This window comes from Nicotiana tabacum, chromosome 1 (assembly GCF_000715075.1).
Source record: "Nicotiana tabacum cultivar K326 chromosome 1, ASM71507v2, whole genome shotgun sequence".
Classification (NCBI taxonomy): Eukaryota; Viridiplantae; Streptophyta; class Magnoliopsida; order Solanales; family Solanaceae; genus Nicotiana; species Nicotiana tabacum.
Window position 1 is genome coordinate 70,727,844 of NC_134080.1, and position 17,181 is coordinate 70,745,024.

Sequence of the window (17,181 nt, forward strand, 5' to 3'; positions counted from 1 at the left end):
CATCATTGTCATAAAGGGATTTTGACTTTGAGATCAAAGTCCTTTTTCCATGATTCATGACTTGAGTGGACTCAGTTGCAATAGCTCCCAAAAATGAAATAATAGATAGAATTACCACGTTTCAAGTATAAGAGTCTTTTTGGTGCTCCATTTCAAGTATAAGAATTATATCCTAGCAGATTTAGTTATTATAATTTTCTACATAATTACAGAAGTAGTCAAAAGCAAAAAGCGTAGAAAAGCACCAAAATACGTTGGGACAAGCACACGCTAGAATCAAAGCGTGGGCTTTAGTGACAGAAGGCACTAATGAAGAAAAAAAATAGTATAATGCAACAAAATAACTTTAAACGCAAACAATGATTATTTGGAAAAGGATTTTAAAATTAAAAAACTATAATTGGGTGAAATAGGAAATTAAGTTAAAAAACTATTTTAAATTTTTTATTTAAAGAAAATGATGGGTGAGTTTCATATGCTAAATATTTAGTTTCATAATTCCTAGTGACTAATACTTCATCCACAGTGTCGTCTTCACTATTAATATATCAGTTTGCGAACTGTGTTTATTGTCTAGTGTCACCTTCTTAAAGACAGGGTCCATGGGTAGCGAGGGACACGGCACAGCACCTTAGCCCCACCTAAGTGAGGCAAAGCACATGACCTGGTTACTGAGCTTCGGGACTTGAGCACATTCCAATCGAGTCTTTAACAATGTTATAAATGAAAATACTTGCTAATTGCTGTTAGTTAATGAAGGTCAGACTTTGTGCATCTGCCACAAAGTTATTTTTGCAGTTTATAAAAAAAAAAATTAAAGAAAAGATTAGTTTGTAAAGGGAGTCTATAGGACCATAAAGAGCATTAGGAAATGAAGCCAAGTGTTGGAAAGGGCCGTGTGGCTATTTTTTTTCTTTCTAAACTTGGAGGTTGTCACTAACATGCCCAAATGGAGCGGAATGGATAATAGAGGATTCATATTTCCAACCCAATTATTTTGTGATTGAACTATAGCTGTTTTTGCTATTGCTAACAGTCCATATATAACTTATTAAGGGTCCACATTACTCAAATAATATTATTCACGTGTGTTTATATAGACTATGAAAACTGCTCTTATTTAGGAACATTAGGCAGATACTTATGATCAGTGATATTTAATTTATAAATAATTGATTGAACTGTGTGGCACAATACAAAACAGTCAACCCTTATTATCCTTTGATATTAACTACAATATTTTTGCCTCCTATTCAAGCACTACATAGACTCTGTATTAGGATTTGAAAGAAGACGTGCGGCTGGGAAAGGGGACAATAATGAATTACAATGGGCATGCCAATCTTGATGCGTGAACTGAAAATCTTTATGTTTCTGATCTTCGACAATAAACAAGATTTTGAATATGATCGACACATTTCATACAGTTCCTATATTGGTTGACGAGGTGTAAGCACAAAGGCCTCATAGGATATGTCGGCTTTCTGGAAATGTGTATGCTTCATACCATCTTAGAAGTGTGAAGAATGACTTTAATCAATGGAGAATTTCCCCAATATTTCACCATTACTAAGTTTACCCTTGAGCTATCATTTTCTTGTATTTTTGACTTATGATATGGTCAATCTTAAGCAGTGTTTGATGTCTTTAACGCTCTATTTTCTATGTGATATAAACCACTGTCCTCATTACGGATAACAGGGATCTTACAAGAGTAATGTCCAAACTTAACTCTGTGTCTGATGCTTTGCAGAAGGCACTGTTAAACGCAATTCATTGACCTTAACGATTGTAGTGTTTCTTAAATGCTTGATCTTTGGGTAAAAATATTTGCCAGATTTAGCATTTATGTGAAATCCAAATTCTTCTCTTTTGCTAATGGAGAACATTCAATTTGAATAGTCACTTTCACAACGAAACACATATAAAAGCTCTTAGGGACTTTAGTTATTACTGACTAGCTGCACTAATGCCTGGTTTTGGAGGTGGTTTTAAAAGAGTCAGTTTATGTTTGTTTCTGGGAAAGTCTTGTTTGGATTTGGGTTATAATTTTTTTTAAAACTAGCTTTAGTGTACGTGCATTGCACGTGTATTTCGCGTCAATACTTAGCATCAATCAATAAAATATATGTACAAGAAGAACAAGTAAATGAAATTATCAAATACTAAGTTTTAAAATGCCTACATTAAGATAGTATTTTACAATAAGTAACTTTGTACGTAGAAAAATATAGAGAGTTGTCATTTGTTTAAATGAATATCGAAAGAAAGAAAAATAAGTAATGACAACTCACTGAGAATATATTTTGTCTCTAATGCTTCATCTTATTGTATAATGTTTGTATTTTTAACAATTACCTATAACCGATTTATATGATGAATTTTAAAAAGAATGACTTGGATTTTCTACAAATTAGTAAAATCAAAGACTTTTCTGGTTAATTAGGACTTAATTATTTATTCTTAACATTAAAGAGAATAATTATTATTATTAAGGGAATTTTCTAAATAATAATGTTTGATCATATTGAAATCTAGTTTTAGGATACGCGCAATGCGCGTGTATCCTATATCAATAAGTATATATATTTTAAAATTACATAAATATTATTAAATAATGTGTATGAGTTATAATATAAATTTTAAAAATATAAGTTCTTGAAAATGATGAATATTGATCTTATTTAGTCAACAAAATAGAAGATGACCTAGCTAAGCATGAAAACAATCAAGATAATTTTGATAACTTAGTGATCTATCATTTATCCTTCTTTTGTTTTAACTTAAAATGAAAATAATTGTCTAGGTAATATGTATTTTAGACAGAGCAACTAAAAAAATTATGACAAATAAATTATGTAGCTAAACAGTAAATATTAATTTCTAAGTAAACTTTAGCTATGGATTAGTGACAGATTATCAAAAGAAAATTTCCATTAGCTATGAGACGAATTCCATACCTAATTTCTATTTTTCTTAAAGTCAAATTATGTAACAAACTTTTTTTTATCCCAAAAAAAGTCATTAAGGAAATATGCATTATAGTAAATTAAGGTATTGCCTGGGAAATAAAGTATTTTAATTCAGTATTTTCTAATATATGTTTTTTTCTTACTGCTTTTAATATATGGTGAAGTAATTAATTTTTTTTCTAGAATAAAATAAATTTTCGATTATATAAGATCAAAAGATCTTTAAAATATAGAGTGAAAATTCATACTATAAACTTTAAATTTAAATGTTAATTTATTTAAAATTAAAATACTAAAGTCTTAATCGATTCATGGTCTTATAGTTAGTATATATCCTTAGTATCATCAACCAAATATACAAAAGAATAGATAATTAATTTTGATCTCCTTGCAGCAATCTAGTTAAATTTATTTATTATCACCATCTTCTAATCAACACGACCATTAAGAAGTTTTAACAAAATTGGAAACATTAATTTTTATTTAAAAAATAATAGAAGAAAAGAACGTGGTAAAAAAATAGTTAGTTTAAAAAAGAAATAAAAGTAAAAAAATTTCGAGTAATTAGGAGTTTTTATATAGTTCAAATAAGAAAAGGTTTAATAATTAAAATTTTATTAATTTAAAAGTTTTAAATATTAAGAAATTTATTAAATAATAATTTTATAATGTACTTTCTGTAATCCAATGTAAACTTTATTTTTAAAGGTAAACTTATAAATCACCTAACTCTTTGTCCACGTGTGAAAATTAGAATCAACACAACTGATATTCTCACGTAGGATGCAGTATATTTCATATATTCACAACAATTTTATTATTATTTAATTTAGAATGAAAATTAAACAAAAGGAAGTCGACGAAAGATTAGAATTCCAATAATTGCTTAATGATTCTTATGTGTTAAAATTTGAAAATTTGGAAAGGATTTTCCTAACATTACCATGCAATGAAATAAAGGTTCTTATTGATTATTAAGGTCATAAATTCTAGAAAAAGTTGAAGTCGTTTCTATCTAACTTTATTACCAAACATCTATTTTAGTCTAAATATGATTTAAAATAATTCTGACAAAAGAAAAAAGAAATATACAAAAACTTACAGTTTGTTTGGATGGTTGTTACCCATTGTATTGTATCGTATTGTTATGTTAAATACGATATTTGTTTTGATTGTTACTTAAATTTTATTGTATTGTATCGTTAAATTTCTCGTTACATAACGACGAAATGTGCCACTTTATGTAACGACCAATTTGGTGTGGTCGCGTCGTTACCTTGTCTTTTTCTCTCAATCTCACCCTTCATTATTATTAAATAATTTTATTTTATCATTTACCCTACCTTTTTATATAATAATTTTACCTGTATCATACTTTTTTTTTATAATATTGTAAGTTTATTCTTTATATCGCTGGTGTGTGATATCATGAAATGATGGAAAATAACACAATCTATCCAAACATTATATTTGTAAAACGAAACAGTACAATACAATACAGTACGATACGATAAATTATAAAACGATATGTAACAATAGATGATTTCCAAATGATTCCTATTTAACTAAAACGATCATAATTCTAGGAAACTTTAAAGAGGAAAAGCAGGATTCTTAGTTTTTACATCATTAAAATCGTGGCAAATTCATAATTACATAGCAGACCACAAAACAAATTAATTTTGTATTTAATTTTCATATATCTGTTTATGAACATATTGCTATTTAAATTGAAGTTTACTTCAAAATGAAGACAAAAGCGTTAAAAAAAGAAGCTTTAATAACAATCTGTAATATTGAAAACCTTAGAAACGTGAAAGTATTGGATTTAAGGAAAATAGTTGCACAATTAAATAAGGTAAAATCCGACTCAAATTTAAAGTCCTTAATATTAGAATTTCCTACGTGGAAAGATTTAGTAACTAAAATTTTAATAGATTTCAAAATACTAAATATTAGGACGATAATCAAATGACTATTTTGTCCCGTGTGAACTCTATTTTTAAAGGATAAAAAAGGCGAACGACATTTCGCTTAGGGCCTTCGTGCTTTTAATATAATATAGATTATCACTAATACCTGTTGAGTTGTCCCACATCGGTGGGATTTGAGGTCCTTGGTCTCCTTATATGGTCTTGGGTAACCCTCACCTCATAAGCTAGCTTTTGGGGTTGAGTTAGGCCCAAGGTCCATTTATCAATACCTTAAAGTGTTGTAGACGCTTTCATATGTTAATAGTTACGAGAATGATCAGAAAATATCTCTATTTGCTAAAAAAAGAACTATATTTGAATAGCTGAATAGAAAAAAGGAGAAGGGCTGTTCAGCTATTAGGCTCATGCAGCCGGTAAGCAAAAGAAAATTCAGTTTATAAATGTGAAAGCCTAAGTGAAAAAAAAAAAGAAATGGGACCAAATTCAAAATTTTGGAAATCAGAAACTAAAACCGAGAATCTCACAGATCAACTGGGTTTTCCAAGTTGGATTTGGAGCCCAACACCTGTGTTTGGTTTCGAAAACTATGTACTAAGATATACTGCTGTCTCAATTTCCCAAGGTGTTTTGCTTTGGTTTTGAAGAAAATGTGGGAATATTTTCACGTGTTGTGGCGTCAAAACTTGACATCAAATGGTCCAGCAGCTGCCTATGGCTTTTTGACTTTCTTGCTTAAGATGAGGTGATATTGCTGGGTTCATTATTACGAATGTTAAATCCAATTTTTGTAATATGCAGGTAAAGATGCTGAAGATATTAAGGAAAGCGTCCAAGTAGAAAGCAAACCTAAGCTGGATATCCGCCTCAGTGACCTGAAACTTGTTCTGGGACCAGAACTGAGGATAGTTTATCCTCTAATTCTCAATTTTGCTGTTAGTGGAGAACTTGAGTTAAATGGTGTTGCTCATCCCAAGTGGATAAAGCCTAAAGGCGTATTAATGTTTGAGAATGGAGATGTCAATCTTGTTGCAACACAGGTTAAACCTTTTGAACTCTTTTCTCGTCCTGGCAAGTTTTGAGTTGATTTTCTCTTTTTTATTTTTATTTTTGTTCTTGGGTGGGTGTAGGCTCCTTGTGGAATTCTGAGATTCCATTTTCTCTTCATCTGATATCTTTATTGTCTTCAAATCCAGGTGAGACTGAAGCGAGATCATTTAAACATAGCCAAATTTGAGCCTGATAATGGACTTGACCCAACGCTAGACTTGGCTTTGGTTGGATCAGAGTGGCAATTCAGGATACAAAGTCGTGCTAGCAAATGGCAGGATAATTTAGTGGTCACATCAACGCGTTCTGTGGAGCAAGATGTCTTGTCACCTACTGAGGTTGTCACTTTGATGCCAATGTTTTCTTAATGCAATCAATCTAATAATACAACAATGAAAAGATGGCGAACTTTTTACGTTAAATTATTTAGAAATTTATTTAATTGGATGCTGACAATCTTAAATTTCGCAAAGGTTAAATAGACGAGCATGCTTCCACAAGAATGAGTTGGAAAGGGGTTGGGGGAGGGAAACAAAAGCAATTTTTCTAGTGGTTTATTTTACAGTGAGCTAAAGAATCGTATTACTTTGGCGTGCGTTGCTGGTGGATCTTAAATGAATGAACATGCCAATATCCTTCCATCCATCCATGCTTTCATGTTTCACCTGCGCTACTGAATACTTGAGTTCAAATATTTAATGCTTTTGGGATAAACTGCAGAATACAATTACAAATATCTATATGGACAACTAAATATTTGTGTAAATGTGGCTCAAGAGATGTATTGATACATGGCTAAACTAACTTAAAACGGTTCTGGCTGAACAGGCTGCTAGAGTTTTCGAGAGTCAATTAGCTGAATCCATTTTAGAAGGTGATGGCCAGCTTGCTTTTAAGAAGCTTGCCACTGCAACACTTGAAACATTGATGCCAAGAATAGAGGGGAAAGGAGAGTTTGGACAGGCCAGATGGAGGCTAGTTTATGCACCACAGATCCCCAACTTGCTTTCTGTTGATCCCAGTGTTGATCCTCTGAAGTCTCTGGCCAGCAATATTTCATTTGGTACAGAGGTTGAAGTTCAACTAGGGAAGCGCCTCCAGGTTAGAATTATTCTTTCTTCTTTCCGTTTCTGATTTTGCCGGTCAGTGGATTCTGTGCTTGATCTTTCCATAAACGATTTTATAATTCAAGATAAATTACATTAGCATTAATATTGTTGAGAATTTCAGAAGATGGATGCTATATGCATCATAAGTGGAGGCCACTGGTCCAATTAAAGATGATTTTGATGTGAAAGTAAATGAAACTATAAACTTCTGTTCTGGACATCATGAAAAAACTGATTCCTTTGAGTCCTTTTTTAGGACACAAATAGAACCTTTAATCGAACATATTTCGCTTTTCAATGATGAGCAGAACGTATGACAGAACAAATTAATCATTCACTGTATATTCAATCTAGTCCAAACTAGAGGAGGTAGATGAACTACATCTTTTTAGATTTCATTTAGTAGAAAGGTTGGATCTCGTCCGGCCAAGTCGCTTTGCCCATGTTCATCTTACGCATAGAGCCCACGCCCTCCTCAACCTTAATGCGCCTACAGTACCTAAAATCACGGCTTCTCTCAGAGTGCTCCAAATCACCCTACACAATGTCTCTGTCCCCCTCTTCATTCAGAAGTTTATGAAAGTAAGTCTATCATCTCCTCTTAATCATAGCCTCATCCATTAAAACTCTGCCTTCCTCGTCTTTGATGCACCTCACTTGATCCAAATCACGAGTCTTTCTCTCTCTCGCCTTGGTCAACCGAAATAACTTTTTGTCCCCGCCTTTGTCTCCCAACTCTTCATACAAACGACTAAACGTTGCATTCTTGGCATAAGTGACCGCTAGCTTCGCCTCCTTCCTAGCCTTCTTATACCCTGCTTTCAGGGGCGGCTCAATAAATTTGGTGACCTAAAGTCAAACTTTAATGAAATGCCTTATTTAAAAAAAAAATCCTATATACTTTTATTTGAAGTTTTTTCTAGCTTTTTAGAATAAAATTTAATTTTTTTTTTTACATAAGCCATTTAATCTTTCATGTAACAGATCTTAATTAATACAACCCGATTCAAGAAGTTGATAACTTTATATCAGAATAACTTTTTGATGTTTGAATATACCTGTTGCAATGATGGAAACCTGAGGAAAAAAAAAACAAATAAAAACGGAGTTTAAAAGTGTGTTACTAATTTTCTAATGATAAATGTAATCTTTCGTTATATAAAGTATTTTACTTTTCTAATTTGAAATACTTAATATTTTCCAGAAAAATTTGGGACCTCAAAAGTAGTGTTGTAGTGGGATAGATAGGATATTTCCTTCCTTAATCGGAGGTATTCGATTAGAGTAATGGGAATGAAAAAATTATTTCTAAGGAGCGGTTCCCAAATTAAAGGACTTTACACAGTACGTGGAATTACTCAAGGTCCCAAATCAAATATCGGACATCAGATAGGAATTGGAAAAAAAATTGGGGCCCCTAAAATTCTGGGCCTAAGGCCCCTGCTTTAGTGGTTTCACCCTCTAGCCGCCCCTGCTTGCTTTGTTCGCTCTTCTCTCCTCTTCTTCTGTACTCTCCACTAACTTCAAGTATGTCGCTTTCTTTGCTTCCACTTTTCCTTGAACCTCTTCATTCCACCACCAATCTCCTTTATACCCACCAGAGTAACCCTTTGAGACCGCTAACACCTCCCTAATACAGTTCGACATCATCGACCACATAACACTAGCGTCTCCACTGCTCCTCCAGGCCCCCATGACCCTCACAGGGCAGAGCGACTAGGCCGAACAAGATCCCGATTGAATTTTGGAGGTATGTCTGTAGAGTTGGCATGGAGTGGTTGACCGGGCTGTTCAATGTTATTTTTAAACGAAGAAGATACCAGAGGAATAGAGATGGAGTACGATGATTCTGTTGTACAAGAACAAAGGTGATATCCATAATTGTAACAAATATAAGGTTATCAAGCTGCTTAGTCATACTATGAAAGTGTGGGAGAGGGTGGTGGAAGCGAGGGTGAGGAGGTCGCTGTCTATATCTGAGAACCAATACGGATTCATGCGGGTCGTTCAACTACGGAAACTATCCATCTTATCCAGATGTTGGTGGAATAGTCCAGGGATAAGGGGAAGGATTTACACATGGTGTTTATTGACCTAGAGGGATAGAAGAAGGTTCTTTGGAGATGTTTGGAGGTAAAAGGTGTTCCGGTAGCATACACTAGTGTGATTAAGGACATGTATGATGGATCCAAGATTCGGGTTAGGACAGGAGGAGGAGACTCGGAGCATTTTCCGGTGGTTTGCACTGGCGATGGACGCACTGACGCACCATATTCAAGGGGAGGTGTCATGGTGTATGTTATTTGCTGATGATGTAGTTCTGATTGATGAGACGCGAGGAGGTGTTGACGAGAGGCTAGAGGTTTGGAGACAGACCCTTGAGTCTAAAGGTTTCAAGTTGAGCAGGATTAAGACTAAGTACTTGGAGTGCAAGTTCAGCGATGCCATGGGGAGAGTGGACATCAACGTGAAACTTGATTCACAAGTCATCCCCAAGAAAAGAAGTTTTAAGTACCTTGGGTCGATTATCCAGGGGAACGGGGAGATCGACGAGGATGTCACACAAAATGCTAGATGCTAACCTCCATTTCATCCAACCTGCCCCTACGATACTTAAAGGCAGGTTCTACAGAGCGGTGGTTAGACCGGTCATGTTGTATGGGGCAGAATGTTGGCCAGTCAAGATTGCCCATATCCAGCAGATGAAGGTATCAGAAATGAGGATGTTGAGATGGATGTGCAGGCCACGAGGTTGGATAAGATTAAGAATGAAGATATTTGGGCGAGGGTAGGCGGGGCTCCCATGGAAACAAAATGCGGGAAGTGAGGCTTAGATAGTTCGGGCACGTGCAAAGGAGAAGCCTAGATGCCCCGGTTAGGAGGTGCGAGCAGTTGGCTCTGACGGGTATGAGACGAGGTAGAGGGCGACCTAAGAAGTATTGAGGAGAGTTGATCAGGCAGGACATGGCGCGACGTCAGCTCACCAAGGACATGACCCTTGATAGGAAGGTATGGAGAGAGGGCATTAGGGTTGAAGGTTAGTAGGTAGTTGAACATTTTTCTACTCCGTTCTGTGTGTAAGTCTAGTCGGTCAGTGTCGTGTTTTAGTATGCTAGGTACATGTTGTGCTCCTACTATTTTCTAGGACCTTGTCACTGCACTGATTATTGATATTGCTTTTCCAGGTATATTTTTTGGTTCTTAGCTCGTTAGTACTATCTTTCTGTTTATGTTGTTGTTATTATTCTATTGTCGCATTTCATCTTCTTTGTGCCGAGGGTCTATCGGAAACAACATCTCTACCCTGGGGTAAGGTCTGCATACACACTACCCTCCCCAAATCCCACTTGTGGGATTATACTGGGTTGTTGTTTTTGTTGTTATTTAGTAGAAAGGTTATCAAACGACTTGTGAGTACAATGAAACTTTGGAACACATATCGTCACATGTTTCTAGCTGTTCACATGGCAAAAGCAGCACACCTAGTTGTTGTAGGATTATGATTATCTACGATAGCCGTCATACTCCAAATTCTTAAGCTGATAGACAATGAGCAAAGAAAGCCTGAATAGCTAATTCATCATTCAGTTCTAGTGTTTTTGTGTGGAATCACTTGAACTTACTGTTGCGTTGGTGGGGCCATAAAAAGTATGTTCTTAACATCTTCTGGTCGTTCGTGCTGCTTTTTCTGGCATTGGGTTGAAAAGTGCAAGGGTTGGAGAACATCATGTTAATCATACTCTGAGATAATATTGTAAATCCCCTTTTATCTGCAAATATTCTATTTAAGTGATACTCAGTTCTATGTTAATTGATTCTACCAATTTATCATTAACCAAGACATTTCTACTCTCCTTTTCAGGCCTCTGTAGTAAGGCAGATGAAGGACTCTGAGATGGCAATGCAATGGACTTTGATATATCAGCTCACAAGCCGGCTCCGGGTGCTTTTACAGTCTACTCCATCCAAACGTCTTCTATTCGAATATTCAACAACATCACAAGACTAGCTTAGGTTTTCAACATTGTAAATATTTTCTTCTTGTTATAGGAGCCTAGGAATCTAGAACAAAACACCTTCACTCGCCTTGTCACCCACCAGCAAACTACTAGTAAAGCAGATTTCATTGCAGCATCTGAATGATGTAATTAGTTGGAAATTCCGTTATTCTTTGCTCAGAAAAAGGAACAAATGAGCATGTTTATAGGTTGTAAATTTTACTTTTGGTTCAAATATATGCAAGATGACTATTATCAGTTTGTTCATCCCAAATAATTTTGAGTTGAAGGACATACATAGCACCATAGCAGCATCTCTTTACTGACCCCTAAGCTATTCCTTGTTCAATCTTCTGGTGTGAGCAGAACCTTGGGTTCAAAGGAGTAGATAGATGCAACCAAGACAATACTTTCTCCTCCCCTTCTCTCTTTGCTGCCACCATGACAAGCTGCAAGCATTTGCCCTGTTTGATTTCGAAAAATCATTGAAAAATATGTTTCAATACCCCCACACTATTTTCACCAGCAATTCGGCTACATTAGAAGTAAGGGTGGCCCTGTACACTAAGCTCCCGCTATGTGCGGAATTTTCGAGGGGTCAAACCTCATTGGGTCTTGCTGGATGCAGCCTTACCTTGTATTTTTTTACTAGATGAGGAAAGGCATGTATACGGGCCCAACATTACAATTTTAAAATTGTTATTTGTCGGTTCTTAGTTAATTTTTTAATAAATAAATTATCATTATTATATGCATTTAATCATGGATAGAGAATGATATTGGGGATCACAATTTACAATTAATTTATTTTAATAATTTACATAAAATTAAGCTACAAATTATAACTCGTTTAAGTTGCTTCAATTAACATAAAAAGAGTACGTGCTATAATACCCATTTTAACCTTCGGTTAATGTCAAACACAAACATCAAATTGAAAAATTGATATGAATGGTATTATTTCCCCACGGTATTTGAATATTTTACAAGAGAATACATTAAAAAGCTACAAGTGTCATCTATCTATACTATATTAAAAGCACGAAGGCCTTTAGCGAAATGTCGTTTGCCTTTTTTACCCTTTAAAAATAGAATTCATATTGGATAAAATTGTAATTTAAACTATTTTCCTAATATTTAGGAATTCAAAATCAACTAAAATTGTTATCATTAAATCATTCATTATTTGAATTAAGTAAAAAGTCCTAATATTTATGTTACAACCCATATCCACATGTGTTAGTTCATGCCATATATTAGTTAACATAAATCCAAGAAGGAATTATCTTTTAGATGATAAGAAGTCAATCCTATTGGTCTTAAGTGATACAAGAGTGTATAAGGGTGATTAACCAGTATTAGAAGTTAAACGAATCAAGGATGTTGTAACTCGTATTTTCAGGTAATCTAGCGGTGCTTAATACACTCAAGAGGTCATTTATTAAGGTATTTTAATCATATAATATCCGTATCATAAGTCTTGAAGTCAAACGAGTTATGAAACAAAAGTCGACAAAAGTTGTCGCAACTTAGGTTCATAATTTTACTTAAACATTGGGTCAAATGTTTCTAATCTTTTCTCATAATTTACAAGGAATTACGGGGTGATCTACCAACCAAATTAAAGATCTAGGAGTCTAGTTTCCAACGCATTAAACAGTTCATCGATACGATCTCGGAATAGAGAGATATTCGCGTTTTCGCGAGACTGCGCCAAGCACCTCTCTATGGGGCCCACTAAGTCGGTTTAAGATATTTGGACCTATATAGGATGACTCCAACCCGTTTTAAGTCATTTCTTTTCACTATTTTCAGACCTTAGAACCCTAGGAACATCCTCTCAAGGTTCTCTCAAGATTCAAGACCCAAAAAAGGGCAAACAACACAAATCAAGTGTCAGGAATTCCGTGGCGCTAGTAAGTCTCTTGTTCTTCTTGTTGTTGCTCATTTTTGTGTCGTTCCAGCTCGTGTGGGAGGTTGTTTTAAAGGGTTTATGTTCTGTAAATACTCCCTCATGTTCTTAATATCAATCCTAGGTGATTTCAAGCCTTCTAAAGTGATTCTAGTGCCGAAAAACATTAATTGATCGCTAGTTTCGCTTTTTTGTTGTTGTGGCAGCATTGGAGGGATATTTCATGGAAATTTAAGGTCAAATTGGAGTTGTTATTTCTGTATAAAAGTAAGGAACCTCTTACTCTATATGTATTTAAGATTATCCAAGTTGCGGCTAAGCCATTGAAGATAGAACTTGTGAGATATATATCGAAAGGCTTGGTAGTAATGTTATTGTTTTGTGGACTGTTTTGCGTTGTTGTTGGGCTGCGTATTTTACTACTATCTTGTGGAGTTTTGGAGGAGGAAGGGTGTGGATAAACACCATATATATGTAGGGTTATGGGCTGATAGTTATCCGTAACATTTCCAGGTTGTTTTACACGACTACGGTGGTCGTCGTATGTATGAAGTGATTAGGCTGTGTGTGGACTATTTTGGGAGGCTCAATATGTTTATTATTGATGTTGTTTGGGCTGTTTGGTGACCGTTTTGAATGGTGTGAGGTCATATATATGGGGGAGGTGCTGTCCGTTTTATCGTAAAATAGGTTGTGGTCGATACATAATAGTTATGACGCTTAAATGATAACGATAGTATCGTTTCTCTTATTGTAGACTAAGGAGTTTTGACAATTTCATAGCTTGAGATTGGGGCAGTATATACAAGGTATGTGAGGCTATCGCTTTCCTTCTTTTGCACGACTCCGATTGTACATAATGTAATGAACGAGCTTCCAAGATACTCTACTCTTAGAAGCTAGCAGTACTTACATTGTTTTCCCTCTTATGGAACGATTAATGTTAATGTTACTTCTCTTATTCTTATGTTATCAATGTTGTTCGTACTTCCTAAATCTTATAAGGTTCATAGTGAAGAGTTAGTCCTAATAACGTGTATAGAGGATACCGACCTTACGTCACTCCGAAAGGTTTAGAATGTGATTCCATGAGTCGAGCATGCATTATATATATGTATCTATTTTACTCTACCGAGCCACGCTATAGTTGGCCGGGTACGGCACCTATTGTGCAACCACTGATCAGTTGGGTTTTACCGAGCTCCACGTGGCCGGGTACGATTCTACCGAGCCTATTATGGCCGGGTACGATATGATGATGATGATGCCCACAGAGGCGAATGCTTTAAAGGTTTATGTATTTATACATATGTATCATGCATTTCATGTAAGTAGCCCTCAGAGGTACTAAGATGTTACAGGTTGTATATTCTTTATCCTTGCTTACATTACTGATCGTATTTATGGTTCCTTGCTTTACATACTCAGTACTTTATTCGTACTGACGTCCTTTTATTTGTGGACGCTGCATGTCGTGCTGCAGGTCCTAATAGACAGGCAGGTGCAGCTCCCCCACCACAGTAGACTGTCCAGTTCAGAGGTGATTGGCGAGATCCCTTCTCCGGACTTGCCTTGGTCTTGGTATGCAACTTTTGTTATAGACATTATGGGTATGTCGGGGCCCTGTTCCGGCTATGTTGCAACACTTATGTTCTTTTAGAGGCTCATAGACAGGTGTCGGCTCATGTATAGTTTGGTATGCCTTGTCGGCTAGTTTTTGTTGTATAGTCTTTCATAGTAGCGTGGTAGCTCATACCTTATACGTAGTTTCTTGATTGTCTGGTCATCCCCTGCTATGTATGTTCATGCCGTCATATTTTATTGTTGGTTGTCCATGATCTAGGTCTACCATTTATATTGATTTCGTCAGCCTTAAAAGATAATAATGAAGGTTAGATGAAATGTATGTTGGTGCTCGGCAAGTGTGGTCGGGTGCTAGTCATGGCCCTTCAGTTTGGGTCGTGACAAACTTGGTATCAGAGCAAGTCTGTCCTAGGGGTTGTCTATGAGCCGTGTCTAGTAGAGTCTTGATTATGGATGTGTAGCGTGCCACATTTATAATCAAGAGGCTACATGACATCTAGGGTTGTTACCTTCTTCCTGAATCTAGATCGTGCGTAGAGTTGAGTCGTAAGTGTTCGTCTCTAATATTCACCTTGTTTTTTTCAGTGATGCCTTCGACTAGGAAGCAAACGATTAGTAGACGGCTTGATACAGCAGCGGGAGAGGGTACCAGTCAGGTGCCCCAAGTCAGAGCAGGACAAAGTGAGGCTCAAAGTGAGATGCCCTCTCATACCTTATCTACTCCATCTCCTCCAGAGGGTATTAGAAGGCACCCAGCGCCTCCAGTTCCTCCGTCTGGCACTCCAGACCAGGATATGCAGAGTGCTTTGCAGTTATTGACTAGCTTGGTAGCTGCTCAGGCTCAGAGGCAGAATACAGGTGCTGCTGAGAAACCAGTTAGTACAAGAGTTCGTGATTTTATTAATTTAGACCCTCCAGTGTTTACCGGATCAGACCCGAAAGAGGACCCACAGACTTTTATTGACCAGGTTCATCGTACACTTCGGGTTATGCATGTTAGTGATACAGAGGCAGTAGAGTTGGCTTCTTATCGGCTACGGGATTTAGCGGTTCTCTGGTATGATAGTTGGGAGAGATCCAGGGGTCCGAACCCTCCTCCAGCTGTGTGGAAGGAATTTTCTGAGGCCTTTCTTCGTCACTACTTGCCAGTTGAGATACGACGAGCTAGAGCTGATAAGTTCTTGAACCTTAGACAAGGTAATATGAGTGTGCGAGAGTACAGTATGCAGTTTGATTCTTTGGCAAGGTATGCTCCCCATATGGTGGCCGAGATGAGTGATAGGGTGCATATGTTCGTGAATGTGTTGGGACCACATCTAATAAATGAGTGTACGACAGCCTCCTTGGTGGAGGGCATGGATATTTCCCGTATTCAAGCTTATGCCCAGACCCTAGAGGATCGTAAGCGCCAGCAGAGGGCAGTTAGGGAGCAGGATAGAGGCCAGCATAAGAGGGCGAGATTTGCAGGGTATTCTGATGACTTCAGAGGCCGCATCAGGCCACAGTTTTCGAGGAGTCCGGCGCCACCTGTAGCTAGTGCTCCTCCACAGTTTCAGAGGCCTCGATATGATCGATCCTATTCTGGTCCAGGTCAGAGTTCGCGGGCATCTGGCTCGCAACATCACAGGGATACTAGTCAGATGAGACCCCCAACACCACATTGTGATCAGTGCGGCAAGGCCCACTTTGGACTGTGTCGTCGAGGTTCTGATGCATGCTATTCGTGCGGGCAGCCTGGCCATATGATGCGGGATTGTCCTAATAGAGGAGGGGATGGTATGGCTCAGCCGACTGGATCTGTGTCTGGTTCTTCCTCATCAGTTCGACCTCCAGCACGGGGTTTTCAGCAGTCGACAGGTCGTGGTAGTGGTAGAGGTGCAGTGCCGAGTTCGAGTGGTGCTCAAAATCGAACCTATGCTCTAGTAGGTCGACAGGATCTCGAGTCGTCTCTAGATGTTGTTACAGGTATTATATCTGTGTTTTCTTATGATGTATATGCGCTGATTGATCCGGGATCTACATTATCATATGTTACACCCTTTGTGGCTAATAAGTTTGGCATTGAACCTGAATTGATAAGTAAACCCCTCGCGGTATCTACTCCGATAGGAGATTCTGTGATTGCTAGAAGGGTATATAGAGGTTGCACTGTGATGATTTGTAGTTGTCAAACCTCGGCAAATTTATTTGAGTTAGAAATGGTTGATTTTGATGTGATAATGGGAATGGACTGGTTGGCCTCATGCTATGCAAATGTTGACTGTCGTACGAAGATGGTTAGGTTCCAATTTCCGGGTGAACCCGTCATTGAATGGAAAGGGAACATTGCTACACCGAAAGGTAGGTTTATTTCCTATCTTAAGGCAAGGAAAATGATCTCAAAAGGTTACATTTATCATCTCGTTCGCATTAGGGATACGGAGGCGAAAACGCCTACTTTACAATCAATCCCTGTGGTCAACGAATTCCCAGATGTTTTCCCAAATGATCTCTAACCTCTTTTTTTGACTATTAACAACTTTGTTGAAAGAAAGTAGTAAAGCTAGTGAATTTCATGGTTTTACTCTACCTTTCATCAGACCATCAAACAGTTTGCATTTGTCCCACTACGTAAAAGAATACTTC

The 17,181-nt window shown here is 36.8% G+C and overlaps 1 protein-coding gene across 1 annotated transcript in view; it reads left to right on the forward strand.

The window, feature by feature from the left end:
• LOC107777328 (protein TIC236, chloroplastic-like) overlaps positions 1–11,334 on the forward strand; it is a 45,765-nt gene extending 34,431 nt beyond the window's left edge. Inside the window, 4 exon segments of the mRNA XM_075251440.1 lie at positions 5,705–5,943; positions 6,100–6,291; positions 6,782–7,054; positions 10,925–11,334. Of these exon segments, the coding sequence (XP_075107541.1) occupies positions 5,705–5,943; positions 6,100–6,291; positions 6,782–7,054; positions 10,925–11,071 (851 nt within the window). The 3' untranslated portion in view covers positions 11,072–11,334.
• Positions 11,335–17,181: the final 5,847 nt, after the last annotated feature.